General features: G+C 42.5%; 1 protein-coding gene across 1 annotated transcript in view; it reads right to left on the bottom strand.

Annotated features, from left to right (window-relative positions):
* afg2a (AFG2 AAA ATPase homolog A) overlaps positions 1-14,483 on the bottom strand; it is a 25,278-nt gene extending 10,795 nt beyond the window's left edge. The window contains exons 1-14 of the mRNA XM_057319358.1: positions 14,229-14,483; positions 13,550-13,674; positions 13,304-13,461; positions 11,376-11,434; positions 10,700-11,287; positions 10,336-10,465; positions 9,002-9,058; positions 8,806-8,929; positions 8,478-8,730; positions 7,082-7,236; positions 6,729-6,938; positions 5,073-5,126; positions 4,338-4,417; positions 482-605 (exon numbers count right to left, since the gene is read on the bottom strand). Of these exons, the coding sequence (XP_057175341.1) occupies positions 482-605; positions 4,338-4,417; positions 5,073-5,126; positions 6,729-6,938; positions 7,082-7,236; positions 8,478-8,730; positions 8,806-8,929; positions 9,002-9,058; positions 10,336-10,465; positions 10,700-11,287; positions 11,376-11,434; positions 13,304-13,461; positions 13,550-13,674; positions 14,229-14,355 (2,244 nt within the window). The 5' untranslated portion in view covers positions 14,356-14,483. The remainder of the gene's footprint in view (positions 1-481; positions 606-4,337; positions 4,418-5,072; positions 5,127-6,728; positions 6,939-7,081; positions 7,237-8,477; positions 8,731-8,805; positions 8,930-9,001; positions 9,059-10,335; positions 10,466-10,699; positions 11,288-11,375; positions 11,435-13,303; positions 13,462-13,549; positions 13,675-14,228) is intronic.
* Positions 14,484-14,707: the final 224 nt, after the last annotated feature.

Here is a 14,707-nt window from a genome sequence, read left to right on the forward strand (position 1 = left end):
TGTGTGTGTGTGTGTGTGCGCGCGTGTTGAATTGTGTGTGCATGTGTGCGTGTGTGATGTGTGTGTGATGTGTGTGTGATGTGTGTGTGTGTGCGTGTGATGTGTGTGTGTGTGATATGTGTGTGTGTGTGTGTGTGTGCGCGCGTGTGTGTGTGTGCACGTGCGTGTTGAATTGTGTGTGTGTGTGCGCACACACACACACACACACACACGCGCGCACACACCATGTAGTGAAGAGGTAAATGAAAGCAGTGGGGGGGGGCTGGTTTGGGTGGACACCTCCTGAGAGTGATACAGAACCTGTCAATCACACCAGTGACTGACGCTCAGAGGGTGAAGGAAGTGGACACTACAAAAACCAGCAGGAGGCTGTGTGTGTGTGTGAGTGTGTGTGTGTGCGCGTGTGTCAGGAAGTGTGTTGTGTGTGTGTGTCAGGATGTGTTTGTGTGTGCGTGTGTCAGGAAGTGTGTGTGTGTTGTACCTTGTCAATCACATCAGGTCTGTTGGTTGCAGCGAGAATTGTGACGTTTTTAAGCTGTTCAATTCCGTCCATCTCAATGAGCAGCTGAGCCATCACACGATCACCAACACCACCCGCGTGAGAACTACACAACACACACACAAAGATTTCATGTATTTATATGACGTGACACACAACTGCAGCACAGACTGAGACTGAACACACACACACATTATAACAGTAGAAATAAACATCAGAAAGATAGATAGAGATAGATCTTTGTCATGAAACAATGGGTGTCTGTCCATTACAATGAATGTCCCAAACCCCTTTAGCTGATATCAAACTCACTGATAACCCACCGCTTCAAAGGCTTGTTGCTTTTATAAAACTATTATTCCATATGTGCAGCAAGGCTGAGAAACACAGACGCAACAACAGTGGCACACTGACACTCAGACTAAGTAATGCAGTCAGCAAATCAGATATTTGATAACGGCTCAGAACGTGGCTCAACCAATCAGAATCAAGGACCTGAACTGACCATTTCATAAGGAAGAAATTGAATTGACAAAGAGAGAGAGAGAGACTCTGTTCCTCTGATCGATTGCGCTCTAAATCATTCAGAATGTAATCCAGTAAATGAATCTAACTCAGCAGAAAAAACTCACACAGACTTACACTGCCGTCAGGTATTTACTTTCATTAAATAAGCACCGCACACACACACTGGTCCATCATCTCATGACAAGTGCTTCACATGAGTCTGATGATGAATAAGTGTACATCAGGGGTTCCCAAAGCAGGGGTCAGGACCCCCCTTTGGGGGGGTTTGGGGGTCGCAAGATGATTTCCAGAAATATTTTTTTTATTTTTAGGAATAGTGTATGTATTTAATCAATAAGAAATATTAGTTAAGTTAAAAATAAAACCAGGCAAATAAAAAGCCATCAGCCTTAGGAATTTCCTCCCCCTCGATCGTGACCCCTGAGGTGATTACGTCACTGTGGCGAGGAAGGCGGGACGGGAGCCGTGGGGCGGGGCCGGTGGCGTGAGTGATAATGGAAATCAGCTGTGCGTGCGCCGGTCCCGCATCGCCCACGGAGGAGATTGGGAGCATAAAGGAGGAATCGATGGGACTGCCGATGAGAGAGGACCGGGCCCGGACACATGTTAAGTTTTGTTTATGTTTTGTATATACTTTTACTTCCATATTATTGTTTGTTTATTTTTGATTAAAGTTTGGTGTTTGAATGTTCACCGGTTCCCGCCTCCTTCCTTCCGTTTTATTGAACCTTATTACAGTCACATTAACCACATCAGAGATGGCAAAAGTACACACATCCTTTACTTAAGTAGAAGTACAGATACTCATGTTTAAAAGTACTCAAGTAAAAGTTGAAGTACTGACTAAACTTGTTTACTCAAGTAAAAGTATAAAGTACGGGCTCTAAAATGTACTTAAGTAAAAAGTAGCCAATACTACTACCTGTTTTAGAGTCACGCTCGTACCTCACAACTGAACTACCATTATGTAGAACACAAGCATAAAAAAGACTGATGGAATAAATCTATTTGCCACTACCTAAGTAGTGGAAAAAAACACAAATGTATAATACAATTATGATGTAAGATAAGAGTGTAAAGGACAAGCGTATTGATAATAATTGTGACAGAATTCCCTTTGTCTCAAGTTCTCAACCATAATTTAAGCTATTCTTTGTGTTGCCTTCAGCCTTGGTCCGTGGCAGCTTCTTAGACTACTAGCCTATGTCTGCGATGCGTAATAGCCAGGAAATGACTGTTTGGTACTGTGATTGTCAAAACATTTTATAACAGAATTTCACTGCTTTCAATTTTAGATTAACTGTCCCTTTAAATTTTAAGCGCAGACCATTCATGGACATATCATTATACAAAGGTTGTAGACACTTGGGAGATCTTGTCAAAAAGAGAAAACTGAGAAATAAAGAGATAATTAATTAGGCAAGTCAATTTACTTGGTAACCATTACTGTTTTTCTCGATTGGTTAAACACATTTCTTGAAATTATGCCTCGCTTTAAAATATTAAATGTTTAGCCTCTTACATTGTACGTTACACTCGTTCAACATTAAAACTGATGTCAGTGTTGCTAGATTAGGTGGATGATTTCCAGCCCAAAGGCTCACTAAAACCTACTCACTCCAACAAAAACCAGCCCAAAATTTTAACTTCCAAAATAATGTGATAGTATTTTATTGCAATGTCAATCAACGTTGATAAGGATCGTTTTTTATTTCCTTATAATTTTAATCATGACAAGATGAAAAAATATAATAAAAATCAGGAAAATAGATCAAACAAGGCAAATGCATTAAGAAAATCAGAAAATAAGACTAATAGGATATGTCCAGAAACCACTTCAAATGGCAATCAGGAAATTAGCGCATTTTTGTGCAAAAGTGCCCACTATAATTAGTTCATCGAAAGCAACGCAATGAGCAGGTATTTTTCACTCGTTCATGAACTTAACGCACACACGATAGCAAAAACATGCAATTCATACATACTAATGAACAACAGCAACAATAATGCGCTTAACTTAACGAGCTGCCTTAACTTCTGACGGAGCTACAGTACATCTTTCGTGAAGTATATGTTTGTAGAACATGCAAATAGCTAAATTACATATTTAAAATCTGGTCCTTTCGCGCTAAAAAACCCTACCATTCACGAGTCACCACATGATGCAGAATATCACGCTCGAGATCTGAGAACTTTACTCCGTCTTCTTTGATTTGATTGGTCACCGCTTTGCTCTGTAAACAGTAACTCCCGCCTTCTTACATTTGATTGGCTAGTGACCACCTCACACAGCGCTTCGGCTTTTAGGCAGACCAATCATTAGGTTGAAAAAGTCACGCAATGACAAGAAATAATATTGATTGTGCATCAAATACAGATTAAAACTAAAGTAACGAGCCTGGTTTGAAAATGTAATAAGTAGAAAGTAAAGAGTCGTCAGAAAAATAAATAGTGGAGTAAAGTACTGATACCAGAAAAATTTGTACTTCGTTACTTCCCATCTCTGAACCACATCAGCGACCGCATTAGGTCAGGTGCAGCAAGTCCATTTACAGCACCACGTTTAACAGTCCCGTGTGCACACAGATTATTTTCAAGCTTTAAATTTAGGATATTCTTATTTGTCGAAATGAAACGTTGATTAATATCGACCAAAGACAACGCAGGGAGGCCAGCGGAGAAGCGCCGCAGACAGAAAGGCCATCGACCTCAGGTACCAAAAGAGGACGGTGTTTGCATAAAGAGGCACATCCATCAGCACTCCAATCAGTTTGATGAAATTTGACCATCTGTAGTAATAGTTCATGTATAACAACAAGTAAAGTAATGAGTAAATAACTGTAAAGTCATTATGTTAGACCGTGATCTTTTGTGTTGTCATAATGCACGTGTTTGGTTAGATCTAATAAGTTCATGTGCGCAGTTGCGCGCAACGGTTGTATACTTTACCCACCTCTGAGGATAGTGGGGGTCTCCAGGCACTGGCACTGTTATTTTGGGGGTCGCAGGCTGAAAAGTTTGGGAACCCCTGATATACATACAGTTGCTCATGTGTTCACACTCAATCCTGTGACCTCCCTATATAAACACACACACACACACACACACACGTTATGTAACACGTGTCTCTCTCTGTGTCTATATGTGTGTGTGTATGAGAGAGAGCAAACTTCTCCTGTCCATCCGCCTTGGAAACAAAGACACACTTGTGCGATGAATGTGTGTGAAAGAGAGGTGGCTGACTGTTCTGTGTTTGTCTGAATAAATCAACAGAAACCAAGGTTATAGTTATTAAAGATTGTGCTGTTACCTTCCTCTTGACACAGCTAATGCATCAATCTCATCAAAGAAAACGATAGATGGAGCGACCGCTCTGGCCTTCCGGAAAACCTGCACGCACACACATACACACACACACACACACACACACACACACACACACACACACACACACACACACACACACACACACACACCACAACCACCACAAACGATGCACACACACCGCACACGACAATGCACGTGCACACACAGTACACGCAGCCACCACACACACACAGACAAATGCACTGCACACACACACCACACACACAGACAAGCACGCACACACACACCCACACACACAGACAAACCGCACGCACACACACAGCACCACACACACACAACACCCAACGACAACACACACACACACACACACACACCCACAAACGCACACAACACACACACACACAAATCACACACACAAATGCACGCACACTGACGCAACACACACACACGACGCACACACACACACAGAGACAAACGCACACACACAGAGACAACACGCACACACACAGACAGACAAACGCACACACACACACACACACACACACACACACACACACAGACAAACGCACACACACAGACAGACAAACGCACACACACACACGCGCACAGACACATATTTTTATTTGTTAACACTGTCATGATAAAAAGCTCAACAGCACAGAAAATGTGTGTCTGTCTCTTTAAACAGGTGTGTTGTGCGCTGGTCCAGATGTCTTACCTCTCTGACGGATCGCTCTGATTCACCGACATATTTACTCAGTAACTCTGGACCCTGAGAAACACAACATTACAACATTAATGTTACAATATTCATATCAAATGAAAACTGTAAGCCACAAGGCTTGTCATCTCTGTTTAAAACATCAAACTGACATTTCCCCACATCACAATTCATAACTCATCATTATAAACGAGGATAATCAGTGCCGTTGTTCCATCAAACAGAGGCAAGAAATCTATCTGAAGGACATTTATATTCACTGTTTCTTGCTGGTGGAACGATCTTCCCATTTCCATCAGGACCGCTGAATCAATCACACACAAAGAATCTAAAGAAACTACTAAATCAACGTTTGCCTGATCACTATTCTTTCTCTACTTTTCTCTGTTTGCTTGCTTATATCACGTTATACCCCAAACTCTGTCGTACTGGCACTTCTCCTGTATATTGCCTTCTGTAGACGTTGTCTTCCTCAACCATTAGTTGCTGGATAAAAGTGTCTGACAAATAATGTCAACCAGAATCCTCTCTCTCTCTCTCTCACACACAGTTGTTTTTGTGTGCGAGTGTATGTGTGTGTTTTCATAACTTCCTGTGGAGAGAGAGTGCCTCCGAGACGAAACATCAGTGTCTGTGTTTACTCATCACTATGATGATCAAGTAAGGGATAATGTCCAGGCAGCCGGTTGTTATGGCAGAAATAATCCCCTCCAGTGTGATCAGAACGTGAAGCGGAGGGTCTTGTGTCTCACTGAAGGGGTTTATTTCACCATAACAGCCGGCTGCTTGTACATTATCCCACTTATTACACGCCTACTTGCCACATGAGAAAAAAACTGGACATGAAATGTGAATTTGAAATATTTTATTAGCTAATTTTTACCGAATGCAGACCTTCCGCGGGGAAAAGACGTTTAGTTTCAGTTTTAAGGTAAGAAACGACGTTCAGATGTCACGAACGGGCAATTTGGTTTAATCATTTGTAAATATAATGTCATATATGTTATGAAAAGACACATTTATATTTCATTTGTAAAATAAACCTGTCAAAATGATTTGCAGCATCCGGGTCACCGCGTGTTATTAGCTTTGAGAGCACAAACACAAACACACCCTGTGTCTCAATCAGCTCCCAATCAGGGAGTCGGCCATTCTCATCTCATTCGCAAAATCCTCCAGCGCACCGAAACGTCCATCCCTAAAAATGACCACAATGCACCGCAAAAACCAGGGAGCATCGATACTTCCTATGTAGCCTTACCGGAAATCACGGGAGGCAACTCAAACTCATGAAACGTGACAGAACTTTTGAAAAGACAAAAGATTATTTTATGTCATGTATAAACAAACGTTGCTAGACAGGCAGGCAACACAATTTTAACAGTTAAATGTAATAATCGACCTAATTTGTGCACTGATATGTGACAGAATAATTCAAGTGTACTTCAACCAGTATTTAAAGATAAAGTCAGAGAGATGTCGGTTTTGACGATTGTTGATTAATACCAGCAGTGAAGTATCACAAGGCGCTCACGCAGTCACATCACAGGAAAGTAAGTGAACGGTGTCCCAATGTGAAGTGAGCCAGGGTCCTTACTAATGCCGAACCACCATATACTGATCCAGACACCGAGACAGACACACATGATTTACCTTGATGGAGAGGAAATTGAGCTGGCTCTCATTGGCTAAAGCTTTAGCGATCATGGTTTTAGAGCAGCCGGGTGGTCCATACAGCAGAACACCTTTAGGGGGCGCTATACCCAACCTGGAGAAAGCATCGGGGTGTTTCAGCGGCCACTCAACAGCCTGCTTCAGTTTCAATTTCACTTCCTCCATCCCACCAATATCACTCCACTGAACCTACACACGCACACGCACGCAAACGCACACACGCACGCACACACACACACACACACACACACACATCAGTGATTCCTGAAATGTGTAGACATTAAGTAATCAGTGGTCCTTCATTTAATTGTGTGTTTGTGTTACTGTAGTACCTTTGGCACATCGATGGCGACCTCTCTCATTGCACTCGGTTTGACCTGTGTCATGGCCAGCCTGAGGTCAAAGGTCGTGACCTTTACTCTGTTTATCACCTGGACATCAGAGAGAACAGGTGTGGATCCTAAAGCCCTCCTTAGTGCATGTAGACCTGCAGACGCACACATTACAAACTGCTTACAGTAAAGTCTGATCATCTCTTTTTTAATCTTGGTTTGTGCAAAGTATTTAAATTCTGAAGTCTGTATTATGTTTTTTCATGCACTATAACAGGCGATCACTCCTAGTTTCTGAAAAAATGAAAATCATCGTTCACTTGTATTCTTTCCCGCTGTCTCTTTCTCATAAAAACGACCGGATTATTTGCAGATTCTATAAAGTCCCACCTTCTGACACTCTCTGTTCACATCATGAGTTTTATGACTGTTTTTATGGAAGATATTTGAGTTGATTTTCTGTACTCCAACACACAGTTAACATCCCATAATATAGTGTGGGCCACATCAGTTATTACATTTTAAACAATGACAAAAATCTATTCTATTCCACAAGTACATAAAGTAATCAGATGGTGAACATTATATATAAACAATATTAGTCGTTATATAAACAACACAAAAAGAATAACCCATAATAATATTAGCTGTAAATAAAGATATGAGGAGATGGATTGCACGACTGATGCTGAAGGGTAAACAGGACTGCAGCAGATCATGCAGACGAAACTGAAGATTATTGATCAGACACGGAAACAGAGTTGAGTTTCACTGACTGACACAGAGTTGACTTCACACTCATGACTCCAGATGCTGAGCACACAGTAACATTACACACACGCACGCGCACAGGTGCACACGCACGCACACACACACGTTTTGGCCAACATGAACTGCCGTAAACTCTTACTAACGCACGTATATACTTCCTGCATCCCATTCATTCAATCATTCCTATCCAATAGATACGGATGCTTTTGCAATTCTGCGTAATACAAAAATAAAACCGAGTTTTTAACGGTTAAGACTGGCACTTGTAATATCAGTTTACGGATATCAGTCAGGAACTCGGCTTTATTTGTCCACTAAATTACGTAATGGTCATTTGAATGAATAAAAATAAGAAACGATTGTATTAAATAATCACGTTTTCTTCATTTCTGTGGGTTTATTATAAGCAGGGGGTGGTGTTGGGTCATACGATTATACGCAATGAATGTATCCAGAGCACGTGATCTTCTGCAACGCCCGAGCGTACCAAACAAGACACTCCCACATCCGTAATAACCTAAAAGATCTAGTCCCGTCCGATTAGGGCTAAACATTCATTCCTCTGTTCATCAAGCAGATCCTACACAACACAACACAACACAACACAAGTGCTTTAAGCACTCACCGGCTTCTTTGCAGACGGCAGCCAGATCCGCCCCAACGTATCCGTGTGCCGCGTCGGCGAGTTCCTGCAGCTCACCGCAGGAGATGTCACAGGGCATAGAGCTCAGCTGTTTCTGGAAGATCTCCATCCGGCCGGCCGCGTCAGGAACACCGATCTCCAGCTCTTTATCAAAGCGTCCGGGGCGTCGCAGGGCGGGATCCAGCGCGTGAGGGCGGTTCGTCGCCCCCAACACCAGCAGCTGACCGCTGTGACCCTACTGAGAGAATTAAAGATCTTCATCCAGTTGATTTGTGTTTGAGATGAACGAGTGTAAATGCTGGACACTCACGGAGCCGATGCCGTCCATCAGAGTCAGCAGTGTGGCCACTAGCCGTTTCTCCACTTCATTCTGAGCACCTTCTCTCTTCGGACACAGAGCGTCTAACTCATCGATGAAGATGATCGCCGGCTGCCTGAACAACACTCATTTCACTTCATTCTTTGCATTATTCTTCATTCTTAATTCATCGGGTTCTTGTTAGTACCTCTGTGACGCTTCAGTGAATATCTGCCTCAGTCTGGCTTCCGTTTCCCCATAAAACCTGCAGAGAGTTTCAAACATTACTGACAGGACTGAAGTTAAAGCTCATTCAGTGCACCCGGTTCTGATTCCTTGAATCAAACCAAACGGCACTCATGTGACTGAACCTACTGTGTGATAATTCTATATAAACAAAGTTAATATAGATATAATATATTAGGGCTGTCAACGATGAAGCGACGATCAGTTTCACGTGAATTATGCACAGCTTTTGAGTGAAGTACGGGAAAATGCTGCTGCATCCGAACGCCAGAGGGCGCTCTCGTGCGGAAACTCCACATACGCACTGCAGAAGAAGACCATGACACCTTCTAGAATCTAGGAAATGCCTAAGGACATCTTTTTATCACTGTTCCTCAAGCCTCCTCAGGTATTTTTATGATAATAAAGTATATTTATAATGATCATGTTTGACGGGTGTTGCTTTTTCAAATGCACATTATAAGCGACTCAAACTCGCACTGCTTTTAGATCGAGCAGCATTTCTACTAGGGATGTAACGATTCACCGTGAGCCGGTTGAAAATCGGTTATAATGAGTGACGATTCAATTCGGTTGAGGCTTGAACTGAATCGCAATACATTTTTTGAACAGCAGGGGCCGCTATTTTCACTGCAAACCTAAACGTGGATGCTGATATTTCTTAAATGCAAAAAAATCCAAGAAAAGCACAGACAGTATTAGTTTGTTTATATTAAAGAGACTTTTTCTATTATTCATTTGTTATAAAATCGCAGTTTAGTTTTGTTATTTGAAATAAAACATTATTTTATTATGCAAAGAAACGTGAAGCATTTAAGAAATAATGCAAGGGAAGTTGTTCATTTCTAATTTGTTTCAACTCATTTTTTAAAAATAAATCGTGAGTAAATCGTGAATAAATCGCATCGCATCTTGAGCTGAGTGAATCGTTACATCCCTAATTTCTACTGATCCCAGAGCCGTGCTTCACCGACAAGCTACACGCATTAAAAAAATATCGACTGCATACCGCAGCCAGCTCGATTACAACAGGGTTTCGTGGTATCGCGATAAATTATCGTGCAGCCCTATAATATATTAAGAGTTTGGTTTCAAAATGACATAAATCATATTTTTATTGTGTTAGTTAGCTGTATTTTTGTTTTGTGTCTATGGCTTAAATCAAAACAAACCAACTGCTCTTTGATTGATTTTAATTGGAATGCACAATAAAAAAACATGATTTTTGAAAACAGTAAAAACGGAGTCATCTCATTTTGGAACCAAATTCTTCAGACGTATATGTCTGTCACACACTTGCTCATGATCTCAGGGCCGTTGATCACGGTCATGTGTGCTCCCACTTCATTGGCTACCGCGCGTCCAATCATGGTCTTTCCTGTGCCGGGTGGGCCATACAGTAGCACTCCTCTAGGGGGCGGGATTCCTGTGATCAAACACACGCCCACATCACATAATGTCATATATTCAGATCAGACACTTACAGTACACTTTACACACACACTATACACTCCATACTGCCTACTCTTTTCAAAAGTAGCACAGTTACGATATACACGAACAAGAAAAACAGGTTATGCTGTGGAAACCGAGAACTCGCATATATAGTGCACACTACGTAGTGTGTTGTGCTTTTGTGTCAAATGAAGCCTTGACCCACCGTAGCTTTTGAAAAGTTCCGGGTGTTTAAGAGGCAGTTGGATGGTCTCTCTGATCACCTCAAGTTGATTGCTCAGCCCGCCAATCATACTGTAAGTGACCTTTGACCTCTCCTGCCCCTCCGAGCTCTCATCCGGGCCGCAGGAGTCAGAGATGCTTAGTTTGGTGGAGCTGCAGACGTTGTAAAAGGTGTCAGTCCCGGAGCGACCGGCAGATGGAGACAGACTCACCGCTGCAGACTGACCCGGGGTGTCAGCCGCTATCAGCACAGGACTGAACGACGACTCTCGTGGACCCGGCTGGATGAGTTCACAGGGCGTGGAGGGGGACAGAGGGGTCAGAGGTGAAGAGTTCTGCGGTCTGTTGGGCGTACTGGCTGATGGTTGAAACTGGTTCTGGTTGATTGACAGTTGCTCTAGATGCGATGACAGATCCAGAGTGCTTCTGTCTGACACAGAGGTCTGGTGAACGCTGCTGACAGATTCTACTGTCACTCCATCTACACCCTGCACTGACTCCACCCCCATCACACAACCACGTCCAAAATACCACACAGACAAACTGCTACCCGGGAGAAGAACCCGACTGTCTGAGAGCGAGAGAGAGAAAAGATCTCAAGTGAGCTTTGTGAAAAGAGTATCTGCGGTCTGAAAGTGATAAAAGAGTGTTTGTGTTACCCAGCATGTGAAGAAGATACTTCCTGAATTCTTCTGTATTGATCACTTTGTCCTCTGGCCTGTAATAATAATAATAATAAATAAAAAAACACGGAATAAAGGAATGCCACATGTGAGAGTGAAGTTTATAACCCTTCTCTCAGACACTTGCTCATATCTTTGTAAGGTTGTGAGTAACTTTACAAGTCAATCTTGGCTAAAGATGTTTAAAGGGCCGTTCACATTTCACGTCTTTTGTGTGCGCAAATGTAGATGCGTGGCATGCAGTGCGTCGCATCGAGATGAAAATATTTCAACTTTTCAGAATGCTGCAGGCGCACCGCAGGTCATGTGATAAGTACCAACCAATCAGCTTCCCCTTTGTGGACCAATACAAAAAAGCTCAGTGAAGATGGAGACACAGATGATCACAACATAAATAAATCTAGTAGCAGTTTCAGTTCAGTTTCAATTGATTTATAAAGCACTATTCAAACCACAGGGCGTTGTACCAAAGTGCTGTACACCGTCAATCACTAATACAGTCCAAAAATCCTAGCAGTCATAAAAACAGACAAGGACACAATAAAGTGATTAAGAACACGACTCAAGCCTCTACGCTCACACAAGATACAGAAAGGACATACACCTTCAAGCAACTCTTCAAAGAACTTAAAGTTGGGGCAAGTCTGATATAAGATGGTAGGCTGTTCCACCTCTTTGGTGCAACCACTGCAACCCTTCGCTTGTACCTGGTCCTCGGGACACATAGAACCCCTTGTTCTGCAGATCTTAAAGACCTAGGTGGCTTGTAAACCTGAAGAAGCTCAGACAGATAGGGCGGGGCTAGTCCATTAAGACCCTTATAGACAAAAACTAAAAGTTTAAAATCTATTCTAGCTTGGATTGGTGACCAACTTAAAGAAGCCAGTACAGGAGAAACGTGGTCGCACTTGCAGGTCGCCGGCACCAAAAATCTGGCTGCAGCATTTTGCACTAGTTGCAGCCGTTTTATGGCAGTTTGGCAAACACCCACATATAGGGAGTTACAATAATCAAGTCGAGAAAACACAAAGACATGAATCAGCTTCTCCAAATCTTTGAAGGATAAAAATGCTTTGACCTTAGCCAATAATCTTAGGTGAAAAAAAACAGATTTCACAACCGAATTTATCTGTTTGTCAAACTTCAACTCACTGTCCAACAAAACCCCTAAATTTCTGCCCACTGGTTTACGGAAGGGGTTCAGCTCACCTAGATTAATCACGTCATGCATGGCTGGCCCTCCAAACCAAGCTCAGTTTTACTACTGTTACAATTTAAAAAGTTACCAACAGTTATCAGTGTTATTGCAAGGTGTTTTCAGTGCATATAATGCATATATCCTTCGTTAATACCTCCTCGTCATAATGGCAAGCGTGGACCAGGTTGCTAAGCAACGGCAGGAGAGCGCGAGCTCCCAAACACTTTGGGAAAAAAGGAGAAAGCGGTGTGGCTCGCGTTCTCAGCGTGGATTTAGACGGGAAATGTGAATGGCCACTTAAAGAGGAACTCCGCCGAGAACTGAAAATTCTGCCATGAATTACTCACCCTCACGTCGTTGGACAAGCCTAGGGCGTCCATCCAATCATCTTCGCAAAGCAAATTAAGATGGTTTTGATGAGCTTCGGGAGCTTTCTCACTCACTTTTAAAGCGCAGAATGTCAGTTGATGTGCCGTCGATGGGCGCGAGTCTGAAACTCCTGAACCACATCCTAATTTTGTAGTTATTCATGGCAGAGTTTTCTTTTTTCTGCTGAGTTCCCCTTTAAAAACGAGCAGTTTAGAATTGTGAAAACAGATACATCCTGATCTGTAACTGATTAGTGTATTCATTCTGCTTCTACTGTGTGTTATAGAGAAGATGTTGTGTTGGGATGATGAGGACAGATTGAAACAGTGTTCAGTACGTGAGGGACAGATGGATGTGCTCGGCCGGCAGAAGAGCTCCAGTGATGGGCTCCAGCGTCACATGACCTCCAGGTTTGACTCTCAGATTTAACTGAACGCTGGACTGAAGACCGACCCGCCTGAAGGGAAACTGACACGTGGGCCACGCCACACACACCTGCAACACAAATACATGCAGAGAGATACAGAGGACTGATCAGTTTCATTGAGGTTTATGTGACACACACACACACACACACACACACCTCCTGACGCCTGGCGCTGCTGGTGATCAGAACCGGCTGTCCAATACAGACATTCACACCCTTCATAGTGTTCACACTCATCTGAGCCAGATATGAACGCCATCGCTGTGGGGTCTGATCTTCAGCTGCAAACAAACAAACAAACAAACACACACAGTCTGAAGTGAAAGCTTTTATTTGACACAACAGCTCGTGTTCTCACAGCTTTAGTTGAGTTTGGAGGAGAGATAAATACTGTCATTGTGTTCTAGTGTGCATTATTGTTTAATCCCATGATTCACCGCAGTAACGAGTGGGTAAGCGGTGTTCACTCTTCTTTTTTATTCACTTCTTTGTTTGATTTATTTGTGATGAAGGGGATATATACACGAATAATATAATGAGAATGTTTTTTTGTCAAACATACAAACAAAACAAATGATAAACTATGAAATACTACTGTGCGGTCAGACCGTCACGGATGCGCTCGAGCGCTCCAGCTGTTGCTATGGTTATCTTCTTCTTCTGAGGTAAAAATACGAGTTGACTGATTTTTGAAGTTTTGCTTTGCTAAAACATTGTATGAACGCGCATTTAAATATGCACAGTGTAATTCTATACAGCAACAGAAATGTAACTTATCTGAAGAATTTACTTATTTGTTATGATTGTTGATGAAGCCAGTGCGCGCTCCCGTTACCTCTCTCTATGAAGTCAGAGACCGTGAAGCCGCCGCTCGCTGCACATGAATCTGCTTCATCGCACAGTAAAGCGGATTTTTCTCCTTCACTTACTCTCCTCTTCGCCTTGTTTTTCTTTGATGACATGACGCCTGTTTAGCTGTTACATGTGTTAAACACACACACACACACACACACACACACACACACACACTCGTCCACATGTGTGCACGAACTTCCCGGTGTGAGAGTTCAACTCCTCCCGTTACCGTAAAACATGCAGAATACGGTAACATTACCTAATACATATCTGTGGTTGTAACAACAAGAATAACAACACATTAAAACAAGGACCATCAAACCTCGGTTATATTCTGACACCATTCTTTACCACGATACCATTAAGTAATTAGTCATTAATTGTAAGACATAACTCGAAGTGTTCGACTACATGTGGCGCTCCGCAGACCGATAGGACGGAGCATGACATCAAAGTACC

The sequence above is a fragment of the Triplophysa rosa genome, linkage group LG21, assembly GCF_024868665.1.
Source record: "Triplophysa rosa linkage group LG21, Trosa_1v2, whole genome shotgun sequence".
Taxonomy (NCBI): Eukaryota; Metazoa; Chordata; class Actinopteri; order Cypriniformes; family Nemacheilidae; genus Triplophysa; species Triplophysa rosa.